Source organism: Pyxicephalus adspersus, chromosome 3 (assembly GCF_032062135.1).
Source record: "Pyxicephalus adspersus chromosome 3, UCB_Pads_2.0, whole genome shotgun sequence".
NCBI lineage: Eukaryota > Metazoa > Chordata > Amphibia > Anura > Pyxicephalidae > Pyxicephalus > Pyxicephalus adspersus.
The window spans coordinates 49,217,371-49,239,198 of record NC_092860.1 but is presented as its reverse complement, the minus strand read 5'-3'; the positions used below and the strand labels follow the sequence as shown (position 1 = coordinate 49,239,198).

Below are 21,828 nucleotides of genomic sequence, written 5' to 3'. Positions count from 1 at the left end.
TATATATATATATATATATATATATATATATATATAATATAAATACATATATTTTTTTTTAGTCCATTTTTCTAAAGGACTGTACCAAATATACTGAGAGTTTATTCTTTCAGAATGGCAGATGCTACATTCACCTACTCACTAATTTTTTTTAACTATAAAACTCCAAATAAACTGTCAGAAAACTGGGTAATACCTAACACATATGACACATGGGAAGGGTTTTTAAACACCTGTCCAAGTTTGGCCTCTGGTTATCACCTGCTGAATGTCATATTTTAGAGGCCACTGTAAAATAGCCCAGAACACAATGAGCATATTTATTTTCAAAGGGAATTTTCACTTATTCTAGTTAATGAGGAATAACAAAGAAACCATTTTCTGTGTAAAAAGAAAATTCACTTAGGGAATTATAAATCTTTGATCTTTTAAAATTAAACAAATTGGGTAGTGATTTTGATGCTGACTTTAATAATCCAACCCCGTGTAAGCAACAATCCTGTTTTTCTTGTTTTACTTTTTCCTGCACAAAATTGAGTATTTGTAAAGTGGATCGTTACCTTCTTTCACCTCATTTACTAATATATGTGAAAATTAATTTGCAAACCTTAGTAAGATATACATGTCTTCAGTGATTCCTAACCTTTTTAACACGAGGGACCAGGTTAGGGTTCAAGTCTTTAGGGGACCACTGCTTTAATTACTATATCCACTGCTCACTGTACATTGGTTTAGTGGTCATTGAGAAGAATGCCTCTTACACTGCTAGCCGGGAGGAAGAATGTCACCCTTAGAGAAAACCAAAAAAGACCACTAGTGTCAGTGGTAAATGGTAGAGTGGTTCTCTACCCCTAGCAACCTCTGGAACCCTGGTTGAAAAACACTGCATGCCTTATTGATTTAGGAAAGAAGATAGAAATTACTGAGTGATGAGATAGGGTGTAACCCAACATCAGCAGGTCCTTCTATTGTAAAGCTGGCTTTTCCATTCTTTGAACATTACAGAACAGAACATTAGTAAAATCAGAGCTTTTTAGGGTAGGTTGTGTACCTAAAGTGCTTTATAAAAGACAATGCTCAGTGTTTGTCTTTTAGCATCTGGTAAAAGAAACCAGAGTAAAAGGAAAAAGACAAAAATGTACCTGGAGCCCAATACAGCTCAAGTACTTCAATTCCTTAGGAGAGAGTGGATTAGCACTTATCAACAAATCAGAAATAGGCATTTTAAAAAAAGGAACACTTTGTCATTATGTTGTTGCTCCTTCATTGCCCAGTCACAAAGCTGGGATGCATACTTGCCCAGTTTTCTTGTCCCACCTGTCAACTGAAAATGTTGATTGTTAATATGATTTCTCTTCTGACCATAATTACAAAACCCCTCTACATATTTACTGTGTATTTACCTGCTTGCCAGGAATTAAGACTCCTCTTTGACAGTCTAAACAAGTTTCAAATCCAGTTACTATGTGATGCTCAAAGGTCATAGAAAACAAAAATTTCCTTCCCCGTTCCTTGCCTTATTGAGACAAATGTTCCATCATATGTGTCTCACATGCTCCCCCCCTCCAGACACTTCAGCTTACCATGGGAAGGATTTTAATTAAGTGGCTGAAGTTAAAGCGCAAGAGTCCCATTGCAAGGTTAAAGATATGCTGATCACCTTCTGTTGCATATATTTTGACACCAATGGCTTGTCTGATCATATTTCAATCAACAAATGCACAGCAGTATTTAACATTTATATTTATTTTATTAAATATAGATTGATAGGGTAGTGCAGCTTTATGAATGGGCCCTATTATGGTATTTAAATCCTGCTGTGTTCAATTAAGTATTTAACCTTCCAAAGTAAAATCCCTCCTTGGATCACCATGTGCTTTCCTATCAAGTCTTCAAAGACTTCTATTCAAACAGGAGCACAGTTAACAAATACACATTTCTCACTATGTGACATTTTCAGTTGCAGTCCAAAGGTCTGATATTATCTGACTTTGCCTTTTCACACTGGCCCATAAGCTATATTTTATCTTATCAAAACTAACTGAAGTAGCTGCAATTGAATCCCAGTTATTTACTTTTGACTTAAATACACTTCACTTACCTTGCATGCTTATCATTCCGATTACATTAAAACTGAAGGTTAACAATGTTTTTAATTTGCCTCCCAAAGATTATTTCTGGTTTTATTGCAAACCCTATTTAAGACTCAATGAAGCAGTTTTTCTCTATGTAATGCAGACAAATCATGGCTGAAGCAAAGGACCAGCAGGGTGCTGTGCATAGCTTCCTACAAACTTAAAAGCACCCTGTAGTCCTGGCACTCCTTTCAAGACTCCTTAGCTCTAATGCAGGCAATACAGGCTGGTTTTTAGGAGGAGGTCTCTAGCAGGGAAATGGACAGAAATTAAAACCTTGCAATGGTCTTACTCCTAACCATTCTTTTCAAAACTAAAAAAAGATTTGTCCTTACTTTGTACTTAAATAATTTACTTTACTGAAAAAAATGCTTGTTCATAATAGTCTTTGAACTGTCAATTTCATGAATTTAATTGTCTCATTCAAGAGAGCGTGTTTCTTGATTACTTCCTTCAAGGTAAAACACTTGCAAAAACCAATTAATTCGGCATCAGTAATAGTATAATAAATTCAATTATATTAAATCACATAAAAGTCTGCATAATCATATCACATGAACTGGATCCTCAGCTTTTCATCTATGATATAAAGGATCTTAAATACACTTAACTCAAGATAAAATACCGAACCATTCCTGGTCCACACAGAAATAAGCAAAATATAATTTGTACTGCAGGACCTGTACTTTCCTAAATGACTCTTGTTACACAGGAAAACATAAAGCTTTATTTGCAAGAGCACACGTCAAAATTTTGACTTTCAAAGCTATATTCAAATTAGCTGACAGAGACTAGATTCACACTTTCTCGCTTTCTAACAAGCACACATTACGTATGCATTTTGCTTTGATGATCTTTTATTTGTATCCATAGTGTGTTTCTGGTACACTGTGATGAGTTTTACATGTGAGTAAACTTTATTACACAATAAAACTTTTTTTAATGATTTGTATTCATTTCAGACACATAGAAAAAATAGCTTTTTTTAATATCTGAAAAATCAGGAAGAATGAATTCAGATTGGCAGTGAGGTTTTAGTTCAGTTACTGCTTCTTTACACCCCTTAACTGCTTCCTTGGGTAAGACACTAGACAGCCACCTATACAGAATGAATGGGGACTGAAGTGAGCAGTTAGGTAGCACTCATGGCTAGGGTAGTGTGGACCCCGTGCCTCTGCTATTTTCCTCATACCCACCTTTACATTCATTACTTCCACCACCGATAATTACCCCTCTCTCTATACTATACTCCCTTTCTTAATTTACTTTTGCTTGCTAACCTCTCCTTCCCACCCCCTTACCCCTATATCAAAACACAACACCTTTTTGGACTTAAAATTGCCGTATATTTACACAAATAATTTTACATATAATTTGCATAAATAACCATAGATACAAAATAACCATAAATAATATTAAATAACCATAAAAACCAGAAATAACATACACAACATTAACCTTAAAACTGTAAATAGCTATAAATAACTATACATAAATATAAATAACTCCGGTTATTAACCTTTTTAATAACTCCCCAACATTTCAAAATATGAACACCCCCCAAACTTTAGACTGTCCTCTTAAGGTGCGTACACACTTCCACTTTTTATAGTTCAAAACGAACGACGAACGAACGACGAACGATCGATTGGGCAAAAATCGTTCGTAAAAAAAAAAGTAACCAACGACGCCGACGAACGAGGAAAGTCATTGGAAACGAACGACCGGACCGGCGGATTGGACGACGATCGTTGAACATCGTTCGTGTGTACGATCGTTCGTTGATCGTCCATGGCCTGAGCATGCGTAATGAACGAACGTTCGTTCACTTTCCTGTCGTGCACATAGTTCCTCTATCGCTCAAACGATCGTATCTATTGTGTGTACAATATCTACGAACGATCGTGTCTTTATCTCTATGTGCAGGATCGGTGCTATACGATCGTTCGTAGATATCGTGCAGGATCGTTCGTCGTTCGTTTTCCAACGATAATAATTGGAAGTGTGTACGTAGCTTTAGACTACTTCCTTAAGTTACTTACCCAGGCTGGAGGTCATTGGAAGGTAAAGCCTGCCTCCAGTTGCAATAGTTGCAACCCACCATAACCACCGTAATGGGCCCTAGGCCCAACCCTGCCTCAGGGGCCCACCCAAACCAACTTAAAGGGGCGCTCCACCACCCAGGATGCCCCTTCACCATTGAATTACCACAGGGCACTTACCTTCCCCCAGATCCCAACCGCCACAGCGCCCAAGGGTGACCATTCATCCTTGAGCGCCTCTCCACACAAGAAGGGCCCACTGCACCCAATCCTGCAGGCCCAAGCAGCAAAGGTCAGTACCTATGCGTTCAAGTGTACCCCATCCTGTCGCATATACCGCCACGTCTCCTCCTCTAACTCTCTGTGACGCACTACCACACCTCCATGCCTGGCCAAAAATCTACCCACCTCTTGATTGACCTTGATTCTCCCTCCGTTGACTCCCTCAACGGACCTTGCATCCCGCCAATTTGGTTCTTTCGATTATATCTGACCACACTATCAACATCCCCGGAAATTCCACCTGTAATCTCAAAAAGTCTAATCTCATATCCCCGATCAGCTCCCTTATGCCTCTCTTCTCCAGGTCATTACCTCCTGCATGCACCACTAACACATTGGGCGGCCTATCCAGCGCTGTGAACTTCCTGACCTCCGGCACCACCCGACTCCTGATCCACCGCACCGTAGCTTCAGCCCTGGGCACCCCCAGCTGCCTGCCGTCTGCCCTGACCTCGGCTCTCCGGGCACCCCACCATATATAGGAATGTCCAAGGATCCACACCAAGCCTGGTTCCAAATCTGAAATTACAAAGCAAAACATGCCAACCCCATATTGCACCATAATGTGCCATTATGGTGCAATATGTCCCTTTGTCCAATATGTCCCGATGTCCCTTTAGCTAATTTCTTAGCCAACAGACACAAGACCCCATGGATTGGCTCCTCTGTTGCATCCACTCCCAACTGTGACTGTCATGCAAGCCACTCTTTCCATACCGCGTCGTAGGTCTTCCAAGTCTGTTCACTCACCGACCTTCAGACTAACCCTCTGATAATCCCGCCGCTATCTCCCACAGATTCTCTGGGCACTGATGACCACTTTCCTCCACCTCCGGGGCCAATTCGCGAAACCTGTCCCAATGTAAACGAGATAACGCGCCGCCCACACTATTAGCAACCCCAGGAATATGCCTAGCAAATATAAACACATTATATTCCATACACCTGAAAACCAGATGTCTCAGCAACCTCACTGCAGGCCCTGAGGAAACCGTAATACTGTTGATGGCCTGTACAACCCCCAAATTGTCACAGTAAAAACGAACCTTCTTGTTGGCCAATTTCCTCCCCCACAGTTCCATCGGCAACACAAAAAGAAACAACTCTAGGATTATCAAATTTTTAACCAAACCTTTGTCTACCCAAACCTGTGGCCAAACCCCTGCACACCATTTACCTCCAAAATAGGCCGCCGCATCTGTAAATAACTCCAAATCCACCGCATCAACTGGACCCCCTAACCACAAGGCTTTCCCATTAAACTGCTCCAAAAACAGATCCCACGCCTCCAAATCCGCCCGCACCCCCCCCTGTTCAACCTTACAAAATGACCCGGTGCCTTAACCCCAGCCGTAGCGGCCGCTAACCGGCGACCAAAAACCCTGCCCATATCAACCACTCTGCATGCAAAGTTCAGCTTTCCTAACAAGGACTGCACCTCCTGCAACCACATTTTCCTACACCCTCTAGCAGCCCTCACCTCCAACATCAGCGCCTCTAACTTATCCCTAGGCAACCTACTTTCCATCGCAACCGTGTCCAGCTCAATGCTCAAGGCCGTCACAGGCCCCTCCGTTTTGTCATCCGCCAATGGAACACCAAATCGCTCAGCCAAATGAAACAACCCATGGGAAGGCACCTATCAACAAAATACTCCCCCTCCCACTTACAGCCCCACAACCGCACGCAATCTGAGTGAACTGGCAAGAGCCTAAAAGCAGCCTTAATGTCCACTTTCGCCAACAAGGCCCCGGGCCCATACCTCCTCACCCACTTGATCACCGCGTCAAAGGAAGTGTATGCCACTGCACACACTTCCGGATCGATGCTATCATTTACTGAACCTCCCTGTTGGAACGTTAAATGATGGATCATCCTGAACTTCCCTGCCTCCTTTTTAGGGACCAAACCCAACTGGGAAATAACCAAACCCTTCATTGGTGGGGAGGAAAAGGGGCAATTCATCCTATCCAAACTCACCTCGTTGGCCAATTTGTCCTTCACCACTTCCTGAAATCTCAGCGCCGATTTCAAATTCGGCGACTCCTGTGCCAAGCCCGCTATGTTGCTGGGTATCTGGAAGCCCACTGAAAACCCCTCCTTCAGGACTTTGGCCGCCACCCTATTGGGATATTTATCTAAAAAGGGGAGCATCCTTGCGACCTTCACCGGCGCCGCCCCCTTTTCCAACCCCTTCCCTGCCCCTTCCAGAACTCTGCTTGAAGCATCTCGCCAACCCGTTTTTGCCCCCACAGCCTGAACATTCGTGGCGAAAACGACATCCCCCCCAAACTTACAACCCTCTTCGTTATACCGCCAGCACACCCCTTTATTCTTACTCCTGACCGGCGCCCCCCCCCGCCTGAGGCCCGTCAGTCCCCCCCGAAACGGCTGACTAACTCCCTGCCTACCCATTGCCATCAACCTCATCCACAAACCTATGTCTTTATGATCCCACCTTAATGATGGCCTCACCGCCTTTCTTTGGCGAAACTGCTCATCATATCGCAACCAGCACGCCCCCTATATTGCCTATACGCTTCCCACACCGTATCCAAATAACAGAACAGTGCCGCATACTGATCAGGCTGTTTCTCACTAATTACACCAGCTAGAATACTAAAAGCCTGAAGCCAGTTAAGAAAAGTGCAGGGAATTAACCTGTGCCTCCTTTGTTCACTCTCCTCCTTCCGCCCGTCACCCCCAGCCCCTCTTACTCCACCCCCCCTTTCGCACCTTTCTATCCCTTTCAGCTCCTCCCACAGCATCTTTAAAATCTTTAACTCTTTCTCCACCTTCTTTTCTAACTCCCCCCCCCCCCCCCTTTCATCCTTCGCTGGGCAGCCCCTTACACTCCTGTCATGAAGACCCTGCTGTTATTTTTCTGTGGGCCTTTTTTTATCACCAACTGTAAAATGTTCAAATACTGGATAATAAACACTGGTTCTTTAACAGCCAGTACAGTGGTGCCAACATCCACAAAGTCAGTCACTAAAAGCTGCATGGGAATATCTGTTCCCACTGATAATCTGAATTTAGCTTTAAAAGAGATATTGGATAAATATGAGCAATAATATTTGTATTGTTTATATGAATGTATTTGCTTACAAATCGTTGTTAACAGATAACTTAAAATGATAAACATCCACCCTTGGGTAATTTTTTTCTCCATGATCTAACAGTTGTAATTAGTTTTACCGTGAGATCTGCTGCAAGAGCTGGGAAAATCACTGGCATCTTTTGCAAAGTAGAAGAGTTAAAGCAACCTTGCATTTTTTAATACAACTGTTACCTGTAAACTAAAGTATTAATTATATGATGTCCACATAAACAAATAATGCTCCAGACTCTAGAAATGATCCCTGGATTCATCTGGGAAACCCAAGTTCTGGAAGTGTAAATCTTTTTGTTTTTTTGTTAGGAGGTGCCCTCTGAACTTACGATCCCAGGCGATGCCTCACCACAGGAGGGCGTGCGCAGCCTATTCCCTCCAGCAGTTGCACTCACAGTAGCACCGAGGTTTCAGAATCAATGCCCTAAGGGTTGCTGCATCCCTGTAGCTGGAATTTTGCCTCGGCATCTTCTGCACTGAGGCTGCACAGCTGAAAGGAATTGGAGCTGTGTGCAGCTGATTAGCAGAGTAGTTCCTGTTAATCCCATACTGCCATTGGCTGCTGGGGCTTTATAGCCTCTTTTCTCAGTCAGATGTGCCTGTTATAGCGGGCTTACCTGTGTTGGAGTGATTTTTGAGTATTCTCTGTTACTGACCTGTGCCTGTTCCTGAATATCCCTTTAACTCTGACTGGACCGACCTCTGCTTGTGACCCCAAACCTGTTTGTGCCTTGCTCTTTGTACTTTGCTGGATGGACTGGATTCCTGTGTTTTGACTCTCGGCTTGTTTTTTGGATTTCCTGACATTCTGAACTCTTCATTTGTGGGCTCTGTACTCAGCATTTGTGGGCACCGGGTCGGCTTCCGGCCTCCAGACACCAACCCTTGCGCACCTGGGGGCAACTGAGTGCTGGGAGACGCAACCAGTCTCCCGAGGCTGAGCGGGGGCTGATATAGGCGAAGACTGCGGCAATAGATTGGGGGATTGGTGTCTGGGTAATACTGGTATTGACCCAGGCCCTACATTATAACAGGCCATATATATTAGGGAAAAACTCCCAGGGATGCAGCAACTCTCAGGGCATGGATCCTGAAACCCCAGTGCTAAGGCGAGCGCAAACCACTGGAGGGAATAGGCTGCACGCCCCTCCTTAAATTTTCTTCCTGTGCAGCCATTTTCCAGTATTCCAGGATAAAAATTAGTCCTGAACCATGACAGATGCTGCTGGTGTGTTTATTACCCCTACAGTGAGGCAAGTGTTTAAAAAAATACATTTTGGTTGAATTATATCCATAGTAATACACTGCCCTACTACAGTTCATATATTGTCAGAACTGATAACCACTGTGTGGGGAAGAAAAGTACACAGCCAAAAGCCTCCCCACCCAATGGGAAGATACAGCTTGCTGGTTCATGTTCCTGCTCTTTTTTAGTGATTGAGTAATTGTGACCTCCATGCTTCTGAAAGGCTATAAGCTCAATGCTAAGTAACAAAAGCATCATCTGCAGCCCTGTGTCTGGTGGACATGCATATAATATAAAATAGAGGAATTATACATCAACAAAATCAGTATATCATTATTGTATTTCAGCAAACTTTAATAAAAACAGTCAGTCAGTAATCTATCATTTCTGTGATGCCCTGTGTTAGGAGCAGCTTGATCTGTAGTGCTTATAGTAGAAAGTTACTAAAAGTTAGAAAGAAGGGAACAAAACGGAAATGTTAAGTGCTGAGCAGGGAGAAATAAAGCATTCTGTTGAAGTAATGGAATAGAAATAGAAAAATAACAAAGCAGAAAACCTTTAAACAAAATTAATTACGTTTTTTGTGAAAACAACTACAGAATACCTTTGGGACTTTGATTTTCCTGTGCAAAGTATTTTGTATTCCAGTTGCCTGTGTGTTTTTACTTTTTTAATGGAATACTAAATGTCTGTAGAGTAACTTAAAGTACCAAACTATCCAGAGGACCTTATCATAGTAGCAACTAATAACTAATACAAATCATCATTTAAAGCAGTGTTTATCAACCTTTTTTGAGCCACAGCACAATTTTTACATTGAAAAAATCCTGCGGCACACCACACTTTAAAAATGTTACAAAATGACACTCTGTAGCTACTTCTCTTTTCTCTAAGAATAAACAAGGCAATTAAGCTACCTACTGCCACCCACTGACATGGAAGAGTATTACATTACTCCACCAGTCACTACAGCACAGACATTTCACAATGGTAATTGGATAATTTCCCACGGTACACCTGAGGATCTCTAGTGGCACACTAGTTGAAAATCACTGATTTAAAGCCTAATTGCAAAGAAAACTTTTTTAACAAAACTTGGCGATTACCACTTTTCCAAAATGGACCTCATCTCACCTAATAAGGCTTCCCTTTTTATTAATGGGGGTGGATAATTTTGATCAATTCTAATTTCAATCAGAGCTATTCCAAACTTAGACTGAAACTCAGAATTTGAGGAATCCAAGTTTTGATCTGACATTACTTGACATTGATGGGTATAGTATGCTGCTAGATAAATACAGCTGTTATTGTGGGGTGGCTGAGTTGGTAATCCGTACTACACAGGTGACTTATTGAGTAATTGACTCATTAGCAAAATACCAATTCCTACTTGGAACTTCTGAATTTGCACATTATTGATCAAGAATCCCAAACAGATTTTATCCAAGTTGGAATATTACTGTTCTGAGCACCTCTACTTTCTATTGATGGCTGCTCTACCCCTGTCACTGAAGAAGCCACCATCTTTGCTATATCCCAGGGTTACCTTCATCATAATTTTGTTTGACCTCCACTGATGTCATTACTGATTCCTTGCATGTGCAGAATATTTCCATGTTGTAATCTTAGGAGTAGGAGGCATGGTTTCAATTACATATCTAGCTCTGTGATGTACTTCCCGTAACCCAATCACAAGTCAAAAGAGAAAATGAGAGGAAGTATTTTTATATTTTACAGATTTTAGGTAAATTTTAGAGTCAACCTGATTTTCTTTGATTTATACTTATATTTTATATTTATTTTACTGGTTCAAATGCTGCAAAAAGACTATTGCTCAGTGATTAAGCTACAAATGTAGAAAAGTCTATGGTCTGTGATGGAATAGGTGCTGAGCTCTCTCCAATCCTATTACAGTGCTTTTATCAAACCAATATTTCCCTTTTCCTGCTTTTAAATGAGGAAAATTAAACCTAGTGGGCAGGTATATAAAACTTCCAATCCCAGAGCTACTCATGCCATTTTATCAGATTCACTGATGGTATATCCATATCCCTAAAGTGAATCTATGATTTGACTACACAAGACAAACTATAAGTTAGGTTTAAAGCTTGCCCATGCAGCATTTTATACCTTATTTCCTTTTATCTGTTCTCTGTTCTGTTTACTAGGAGTACAAAGCTCCAAATGGATTCTAGTCATAGCGTAGAGAGGACATGGCAGTACTGCTGCCTGAGCATCCAGAAACAAACATCATCGTCAGTTGCGAGAAAAATGAGTAAGTCATATGCTCCAGTTGGTGGTGGTCATCAAAAATTTATAGCCCAGTAGAATCGATCATATCATATTGATTCTTAAAAAGAATATTATTTCAAGGACACACTTTCTCACAGTTCTCTGGACAGATATTAAACTGAGATAATTTATATGACAGTAAAAAAAAAGAAATTACACATATGAAGGGTACAGTGCACAACATTTCCTATTAGTAGATTAGTATTATTAGTTAAAACTTATTTTTCTACCAGTGCAAAATATAAAGCAGATACTTAATTATTAATAATACCTGTCAAACTTATTACTGCCACACACAGTGTAAGAAACTTCAGACCATGGAATGCATTTCTATCTAATAAGCTTATAATAAGTAATACTTCCTGTGAGTGCAATTACAGGAAAAGAAATTGAAAATAATGGACCAGTGATAGATCCCTGGGAGCATCACACCAGCATATGATACTTATACTCCTTGATGAATGATCAATCCAAGAGCATTATTGGAAAATGTGAAATAGGAATGAAAGATACATGTTTTTACACTCACATGTGCTCAATATTTCCATGACCAGTGCATGTTAGCACAAAAGTTGGGAGAGTATGGTCTCTTGGACATTACAAGTCTAAACTTAGCCAGACACTCTATCGCTTGAATTTTCTTTTTTTTTATGTATAGGTGAGTGCATTGATGTATAAAGTTTGGTGGAGAACTATGGTCAACATACCAACAGGGCCTGACTTGTCAAGTAAGGAGAAGATGTGTGTTAAAGTTCATTGGGACAGAAATTTAATTCTGAAATCCAAGTGAGCAAAAACACACAGTTCTAATACACATATAGGTACTTCTGCCAGACAGCACAACAAGGTCTTTAAAGCTGATTTTTTTTCTTATAGTTCTCCTTTCACCCCTCAGCAACATACTAATAATATATATTAAATTAAATAGTTCTGTTTCTATTACAATACATAGCTTTAAAGATCTGATTGCATTATCATTACATCTTGTGTTTCTCTTTACACATCAAAATCTAACATACTTTAAGGAACCAAAGTAAAAAAACAGCAAAATAGAACTCGCTGAAAAAGACAACTAGCATGAAATGTAATGCAAGCATACATAGTGAGCACCAGGCATCCTCAATAAAACATGCACAAGTGAATTAACAGTGTCAGTATATGTTCTCCAAATCCCAACAAGATTTTTTTTTAAATATCTGAAGATCAGTTAACTTTTGGGATACTTGACACACCATCTCCTATGAAAGGCTTATTCTCTGGACATTCCCATTTAGCATGTTATGCTGCATCTTGGTGCATATGCAGCTCAAGTGGAAAACACATCATAACATAATGATATGGTTTGAAATGGCTTAATAAACTTCATGTTATAGCAGTAAAGTGTGTCCTTTGTCATTATAATAATGTGATTGTAACACTGTGACCAAGTATGTTCATGTTTAACAAAAATGTTTAAGAATTAGGCTGCATTTTAACCACAATGCATTTCATGTTCTAAAGCAGGGATCGGCAAACTCCGGCCTTAAGGCCAGATACGGCCTAGCCGGTAGTTTGTTACGGCCTAACAGCCCCTGGCTGATCTGGCCTAATGCTGGCCGCCAACCCACAGCTCCGGAGCCACGGGTTGCCGGCAGATCGGCCAGGGGGAGTTAGGAACTACCGGAGCCAGTGGAGCTCCGATGCCGCCTCCTTGCTGTGGCTCCCCTATTTATCGTGGCTGACGTTGATACATCCACCACTGCGGTAAATAGGGAATGCTCCGTGAAGGGAAATCCCCCCTCCGCAATGCATACGGAGGAGAGGAATTTCACTTCAGGGGTGTTCCCTGGTGGTGGGTGGAGCCATTAGGGTGGGATCAGAATCCAGCCTAGTGTGCTCCCGCCAAGCCCTGACTAGGCCATAAAAGTTTCCCGAACCCTTTTCTAGAGTGACAGTTTATGACATTGTAAAAAAAAAACAAAAACTGTTAAAAAAATGCCCTTTGATGTTATTTAAAAAGTAAAATATTTGTCTGACTTCATAGAGTTCCAAATACTTTGTAATACGAGGAGGTCATAATACTATTTTACAATAATGTAATAAGCTATGTAACTTTTTTAAATTGTTGCAGAAAATGTTTTGTAATAAATAGAAAAGATCAGCAACACCCACATAATGTCCTATTAGTCAAACCATGTTTTCAAGTAGGTCAAGACTTTTAAGTTAGTGCTCCAGTTGAAATAGCCTTTGTTGCATCGTCACTTTTTAAATCATCATTTAGCCTTCTAGCTCTGGGCTTAAACCACCACAGCACATAGAGAGGGAAAACAAAAATCAGCAAAGTGATGAGCTAATCTCTCTGTCCCTCTGCTTTCTTTTTATCAGCATGCTCCTTACCAGCACATTACCCAATTGTTGAACTGCAAGAGGCTGAAATCAGGTTCTTACACTCCTTGTATTTAAACCATAATAAATAAACCATGTTTTAATTATTACAGAACTGCATTATTTGTGTTTTTATATCTCTCTGGAGTTCACCTTTAAATGGGTGAACAGATATGCAGTAAAAACCATTAAAGCACAAATAAAACAAGTTATTATAACATCTTACTATTTAGGAAAACTATTTGTAACCTAAGTCAGTGGCCCTTGAAATTGAAACATGCAAGAGGCTATAAGATAATATCATTTTATAGTTAGTCATGAATGGAATTCTTGCTCTTTATAAAAGGTAACTTTATGTTGTACAAGCATTGTACCATACTGAAGGTATTATAATAGAATAGAAACTCTTACAAGGAAATGTTTACTTCACTTGCTGGCTTATAGAATACCTAGTGTGGAATTTTGTTATATCAGTAACATTATTAATATGCAATAATATATAGCAATAATGCTGAAATAAGTATCACATTAAATTGTAATATTAACATTATATTGGATACACAGAATGATGACAATATTAACCAGTTATAGTATATGCATATGAAAAAAGGAAAGTAATTCATTTAAAGAATTTAATCTAGTTGTAATTACATATTTACTAAATAAGTTAACTTACCCAAATAAAATCAGTTTGAAATGATTTTGTGGCATTTTGTTACTAGGAGCTGGAGCTGTGTATGTTCAATATGTTCAACATGGAAGTGCAATGATTGTATCGCCACCAGATTGGGGACACCACCAGGAAGGAGTTTGAGAATACACAAACTAAATAAATCTAGAATCACCAGCTTATCATGCTATCCAATCAACCCCATTAGGAACAGTGGATGGAAGGTCAGATTTTTAGAATGCAAGAGTTCCATTGGATGTGTACCCAAGGGACTACACTGCACATTTTGTTAATGAAGGCAGCAGCATTTTTATAAGGATACTGTCCAATTTCTATTTTAGATTACAATAATCTCCCATATGGGAAACTACAACTGCAGACTGTTAAAAAGGGTGTGCATTAACACACAAAATGTAGCTACCTGCAGTTCTATTTAATACGAGTTCATAGGGTGTTTTCAGATTTTCACATATTTAAAAGAAAACTAAACTATTGTTTTTTTACAGCTTGCAGCCATCAGGAGATGAGCTACATAAAATATGCTATGCCAGTGGTCGCCAACCTTTAAAGGACATGGACCACTAATTTCACGGACTCCAGACTGTGCATGCGCGCATAGAAACGCCCCCTAGAATGACATCATGATGCCAGAACCTGCCCACTCTCCCTTCTCAGGTGGGAGTCTGCGATGGGAGAGTCGGCGGGTTGTGTCCGGAGACAAAACCCCCCCACCGCCCTGAGCCTGCAATTCTAATGGGGGACATGGTCTGCAACTCTTGTTGGTGCTCCCCCCCAGCAGCATCCTTCTCCTGACCCCGCTGGGGGGGAGCACCAGCCAGAGCCGGAGACGGCCAACATTTTCTTGCGGACCATTGCTTGGCGAACGCTGGGCTATGCAGTGAAATAGACCTTGTAACCATGAGATACCAAGTTACACACAGCTAAAAGACACGGTAACAAAATATGTTTGCTGCATAAAACTACAATATAAATGTGTTGGAAAACATCTAGAAGGCTGTAAATTGCTTCTCAGCTTATAAATTGAACATACACTTTTGTAGACTGAAAATGAAAATACACTTTCTTTAAATACTATAATATTAACAGTATATATATACACTATCAGTACATAGGGAAATAAACACACACAGATGCAGTGTGGATAAAATAAATAGTAAATTACAACTGAAGCAGGTAGTATTTATATTAGGTTTATTGAGGTATAAAATACCCATCTAAAAATGATAAAATAAGTCAAATGGAACAAATAGATAAATAATAAATCACAGACCTTTTAATAATCGTCATAAAAATTACCCAGTATTCACAAAGTAAAAATGATATTAACCTAATAAAACAGAGACAATTAGACAATCATTATTTAAACAAAAACATAATTGCACTAATGAATAAAACTTGCAATGGTCATAACAGTTTAAACAAAACCCGGGTAAAACTAACTAAGCAAAATTTCCAGTTCTCTGCACAGCTCTTTACATGGTCATTCTGTGTCTGTGTCAGGCTGTCTTATAATAATAAGTGACCACCCTAAAACAGACTTTTCCCCTACACCCACCCTCCGTCCACATTGGTTCTGGAGCCCATCACATATAGACCAGAGAAGGCAAGGAAGGGAATATTCTCCTCAAAGGTACCTTTTTATAACTATTCTGTGGCTAAACACTGTATGTCTAGTCCAGAGCTCAAGTTTTAATTCAAAGTAAGTTATCCTTTAGAATTAAATTACAGTGCAAATGAAAATTAATGACCCAAACTGAAACAAAAATAGAAAAAGATCACATATTCTTCTGTCCGGTTTTAAGTCTTTGTTTACAGACAGTTATTATCACAGTAGTAATCACAGGAACACCATGATTATGATCTTGGAAAAAAATAACCACTTCATTACTTCATTTCTTCGGCATGCCGTTCAAGTTTGTCTTAATTAATTCAGAACACTCCTGCTTTTCAAAACAAAGTCCATAAACTGATAGCCGAGAAGACACTCTAAGTAGTAATTCTGTAGAAGAAGAAACATAATATAATTACATATATTACGTATGACTCATCAGACAGGTATAATTTGATCTTAATACCATGAATACCATAAATTTTGGCAGAAAAGCAATAGATTGTTCCATAATTTCTTCATAGTTTCAACATGTGCCCATTCATTCCTATGGGTAGCTGCACTCATAGTGGCCTACAGCAGCTGCTCAGTGTAGTTTTCTCCTTTGCAATAAATTGAAAAGAAAGTGCCTGGGTCCATGTTGGAGATAAGATTTTCTGATCGCTGCTAAAGTTAAGAATACAACCAAACTGCATGCAGGAGGATGGGAGCTTTGATTACAGTGCCATCCAAAGTGAAGCTTTCCATTGCCTAAGAAAAATACCTCCGTCAGCTTTTCTGCAGTCTTCAGTCTTTGGCTGATTATGTATGCAGTGAGCAGGAGTACATAAATGGCCCAGAAAGGGCAGATATGCCTGACATGTGGGTCCAGATTTATAAAAAAAAAAAAAAACTCTGACTTTCTGTGCTGTACAAGAAGCAAGATGGTAAAGCCTATTTATTGTACAGCGCTGCATAAAACAGGGCAGTTTGCAGTTTGTAGAGATTGCCTATGTCAAGGCCATAATGACTTTTGAAGGTAATTTTACTTAGTGTATCAAAACTTTCTAACCAACTAGATTCCTGGCAAACAATTTTCCAAAATTATGGGGACATTTTTTTTTGTACTTTACTAGGCTTAAATTGCAAATCATAGGAAAAAGTTTTAAGATGTTATGATGCTAGGCATTGTAAATACATCTTTGATATATAAAATGGATTTCCAACAATGCTTAATGTAGCCTTGTTTAAATAAATACGGATTCAAATCAACCTCTGTAAAAGAACCCCTAAAGCTGGTGATGGTTGGTGAGGGATGGTTAAGGTATATAAAACATAATATATGACAAACTATTGCCTTTTTACAAAAATATATTACCAGAGCTTTTTTATTAAATCTTTTGTGCTTTATCTTGCTGGTAAATACTGCAAAAGCATGTGCAACATAACTACTGATAATATACAAAGGTATCGTTATCTATGTAAATAAATCTGAAAGAACAGTAACTCCCTGTATTTTTAGTATAAATACAATTACTGACATAGATATGGTTAACCTTGAATGTGCAACAAAAAAAAAACTTTCCACTGACTAAGCAAAGCAGATGCCCGTACATGATACTTTATCAGATAGAACTTTAAAAAACACAGTTTTCCTATGTATTCACTCCACAACAATGTAGTATGAATTAGCTAACCCATCTCAGTGCTAATGGGATGCCCCTAATAAAGTACGTCTATCGTTACACTTAAAGTAGAATTCTACTGAGTTTTTTGTGTGGTCAGATAATGGGACGATTAGTGCTCATGTTGAAATGTACAGATACATTTTGCTTACAGCCATAAAAAGCAAACATGTTTCAGGGGTGCAAAGGGTCACACTTCATCAGGGCTTGGTATTGTTGAGCAAAGGATGTACTGGACTTTTAAAACTGATACAATCCTGTGGGATAGTAAATATGATTCCTCCAGATTTAGCAGCCTTAATTGAATAGGGTTTTTTGTTGAATTTTGTTTAGGGAACACAACAGAAGGTGAGGGGAAGTCTCTATAACAGAGACACAAACTGATTAAATCCCCAAAATTTCCATTTCTTAGATGCTAAAAACATAGGCTTTGTTCATTTTTCTTTTATCTTCTCTCTTCAAAAGCATTTTCTCTTCCATATGTGAACTCTCTATGGAATGTTGAGAATGGCTCATCATTATAAAACAGCAGGCAAGTGTGAATATGCAGTTTTCTGGAACAGAAAGTCATTCCAGGCATATTCATTAAGCCAGGATTGTAAAGCTTTCCCATAAGATTTATAGTAGGGACCTTTTTCTGTAAGTGGTGCGCTTCGGAATTCATCCAAGCAAACTTTACATTGAATTTTGTTGATTAGATAATAACACATTTTAGTTGCATATTGCAGAAATGTAATTGATGTTTCACTATGGATGCCACTTATTTTAGTTACCTATAATGCCCTTGAACATTGTATTGTCACTAGATATCAGTGTAGAGATTGGGGGTACTGTGGGTACACGTGAACATCTCTTTAAAAAGCTTTTGGTCTTTAAATAAAACTTTAGGTTTGGGTGGGAAGTTTTTTGTAACATAGTTTTTTGTACAATAGGTACTATCATTCTAAATAGTTTAACTTTCTTTCATTAATTGCCATGTGAAAAATTCTATTATAAAGCATGATGACAATTGTGGTATGGAGGGCACCAAATAAAAGTCCCTCTTAACAATTCAAATTAAACCCTAATCCAGGAATAAAATCTGGATGGCCTGGAAAAGGGGGTACATTGAGTGTGCCCTATAGTGTCCCATATTTAGCCCAATGCTTTTCCTCAACATGGATATATAAAGTTTATTCAAGAGGTATAACATTTACACCTCGTACAAGGTATGATGTGTGGTATTAGTGGGAACTGTTTGAGGGTACATTTAAACATAGAATATAGATAGCTGAGGGAGAATCAATCTTATATAGTACAGAAGTGTGTATATAAACACATAGATCATTTGTTGGATATATTGTTAGATATGTTAGGTCCCCATTATAAACAAAATATTCTCATAGGCTGGTTTCTTGCTTTCTCTGTCACCTCCCCTATGAACCTGGACTTTACTCAAGTTGCAGGGAGTATGTGCAATACCCATTAAATGCATATAATGGTAAGGCAAATAAATTTCTGTGGTAATATAGGTAAGATGTTTTTATATTAAAGGTATTTTATTGTTTATAAATTTAAAGGTACAGCTACTATTTTGAGTACGCAATAAGACGCAATAAACGCGCCGAGTTTAAGATGCTAACTTGGGATTGTACTGCGTTACTGATACCCAAATCTGGGTTTTTCTTTTATTTATTTGTTTGTTATAACACTTAAATTGTTTGTAATAAATGGTGCTTTTTTTTACTTTTTGACTCTTTGTGGGAGTGTATATGAGTACCCCTGTGAATACTCTCTTGGATGTCTGAAAACTTCCAGTGCATTTTGTGTTTGATTCTGTCAATTCTAGCAGTGGTCCTTTCGTTGATCTATGTTACTTTGTCTGTCTACACATATAAGCTATTAAATGCTAACTTAGATTACTACTTATAGAAAATATGCAAAGCTTTCTACATAGGGAGCACAATGAAAGATGATTGCCTTTGCACATTCTCCCCTACTGAAACCTCATACAGATCATGTCTAGTTAGAGCAGACAGGGGGGGCTGAGTAATCAGTCTTCTGCTTCATTCAGTTGTGTTTATAAATTTAAGCTTGAGCTATTGAACTTTGAAAACATTTTATTCAAAAGAACAAGATTAGAGAAAAAACTTTTTTTTTTCAAATAAGCTTTCAAGCATTATAAAAGACAATCATTATTAAAAGAAAAAGTGATCATGCACTTTTTTTCAGTGCTCCAAGCAAAAAGAAGAGTTTCAGTTGATGCAGTTAGTTTGTGATGACAGATAGACCAGCTATCATTTTGTTCTTTTATATATATTCTCAGTCTTATTTTTAATAAATTCTCAGTTTCCCCTCTATGTTTGACAAATCCTCTATCTTGTCATGCTAACATTTGTGTATTTCATTTTGTGCTCAGTAATGTTTTTTTTACTTGTCTTGTTGTGCAGACGCCATACAGTATTGCTATACCCAAAATCAAATCATCCACCATCCAACTATGTTGAATATTTGATTAATGGCTCCACTGAGCTTTTGTTGCTCTTTGAACACTTAGCATTTATATCTTAGCAATACAATGATAATAAAGCAGTAGGGTCATCCAAAGATAGAGGAATGAAGGGCTTTTACATAGGCCAGAAGCATTATTTATTTGATTGTCAGTGCTAAAGTAAGACTTTGTGAAGATCCCTAACTAATGCATGAGACCCCTTTAAGAACCAGCTATTGAAAATGTGTATGTAATAGGTTTAAAATGCTCCTTTAAGCCAAGGATATGTGGTAAATCTTAACTTATTTGTAGCAGAGTATTAGTCACTTCTGAAGAATGTAAGGAAACAAGCCAATCTTACTCTTTATCAGAATCATGAGCACACTTAATATTTTATGAGCTTGTGGGGGAGTAATATAACAAAGTTCACATTAAAGCTAAAATTTTTAGTATAAACTATCTGTACTTTAAGAGCAAACAAACTAACATACAGTAGTTTGATTTACAATGATTGATCAGAAAAAAAAAAAAAGAGAACATGTAGTTTATTTTTTTAAACTGAAGTAAAAAGGCAGCTTTGAAAACTAAATAGTCTTTTCCAGTGACTTACTGTGCACTTTTTTCCATTTTTTCTCCTGCTATCTGTTACAGCACCTACAAGACAGCAGACAATTAAATATATTAAAATTTATATGTACAATAAGTAAAATTGATTAGTTCTATGAATACTCCACAGTGAGAAAATAAGCTTTATACAATATATGCATCTTTATGAGATAACCCATCCGTAAAGAGGTTAAAGTGTCATCATATGCAAATTATATATATATATATATATATATATATATTTTTCATTATTATTATAATAATATGACTGCCTGTACAACTTGGCTTTGGTATTTCTGGTAATAGGATAAGTTGGTTGTACCTGAAGTTTAGCTTTTAACCTAATATCTATAAATAAGCGCCCACATTGTAAGCACTGATGCTGATGCCAGTGTTCGTCCTACCCCTGTAATTGTCATTTTTTTCCTTCACAGTGCTATATAGAGAAATAAATATAAAGACTATATCAACAGCACATGGCCAGTGCCAGGCCAAGGCAGAAAAGATACCCATGTTGGGTACTATAAAGCTGGGTGCCAGTTAGGCATTCCCGTTTTCATGCCACTGTATTACTCAACTCTGCAGGACCAAGCTGTCAATTATCTCTTGCTTGGAAATATCTTGGGGAGATTGCACTCCAATCTGCACCACACTACATATTTTTTTTGAATGAAAGCATTACCATAGGTATTACTACACACTGTTATGTGTGATTATAAAAAATAATACAAATAAAGTACACTGCAGTACACTTTGCCATCCTTGCCTTGGGTACTAAAGGACTTTGTCCCAACACTGTGCATTGCTATCATTAAAGGGGACATAATTAGTGAATAGAATCCTGATAATAGGAACGTTGCTCTGCAGATGCATGGATCTTTGTGAGCATGCACAGAAGTTCGAGCAGTATCCAGCAGACCAGATTCAATAGACTGTTGCTATTAAAATAGATTAAGAGTCAGATACATACGTATAGCCTGCTTTCTTTCAATGGCAGCAACGTGTTTGGGTTTTCTTTTACATGTCATTTAATACATGAAGATGATTGCTTTTTTTTTATTTAAATTTATTTGAAATTCATTTTTTAGCTTTCCAATTAGGTTGTATCCATATTATGAGATGTATGGCCTCTCTGAGAACAATGTGATCTTGTTTCAGAAGTGAGAGAATTGAGTTGTAGAAAATCAATTAGTTTCAAACCCTGGGTTATTGTTCTGTTAGAGGTCTGTGCCATGATGGTAAGGGTTTAGGAGACTTTGACGTCAACTAGTTATGTATTAACACATCGGAAAGTTTAGGTTGAACAGTTAGGTGA

General features: G+C 38.5%; 1 protein-coding gene and 1 long non-coding RNA gene across 2 annotated transcripts in view; one reads left to right on the top strand and one right to left on the bottom strand.

The window, feature by feature from the left end:
- Positions 1 to 21,828, top strand: part of LOC140326155 (uncharacterized) — an 87,798-nt gene that overhangs the window by 28,768 nt on the left and 37,202 nt on the right. The gene's annotated exons all lie outside the window — the stretch shown is intronic.
- Positions 15,341 to 21,828, bottom strand: part of SUSD1 (sushi domain containing 1) — a 66,797-nt gene continuing 60,309 nt past the window's right edge. Inside the window, exons 23-24 of the mRNA XM_072404516.1 lie at positions 20,518 to 20,561; positions 15,341 to 16,163 (exon numbers count right to left, since the gene is read on the bottom strand). Coding sequence (XP_072260617.1) covers positions 20,546 to 20,561 — 16 coding nt within the window. The 3' untranslated portion in view covers positions 15,341 to 16,163; positions 20,518 to 20,545. The remainder of the gene's footprint in view (positions 16,164 to 20,517; positions 20,562 to 21,828) is intronic.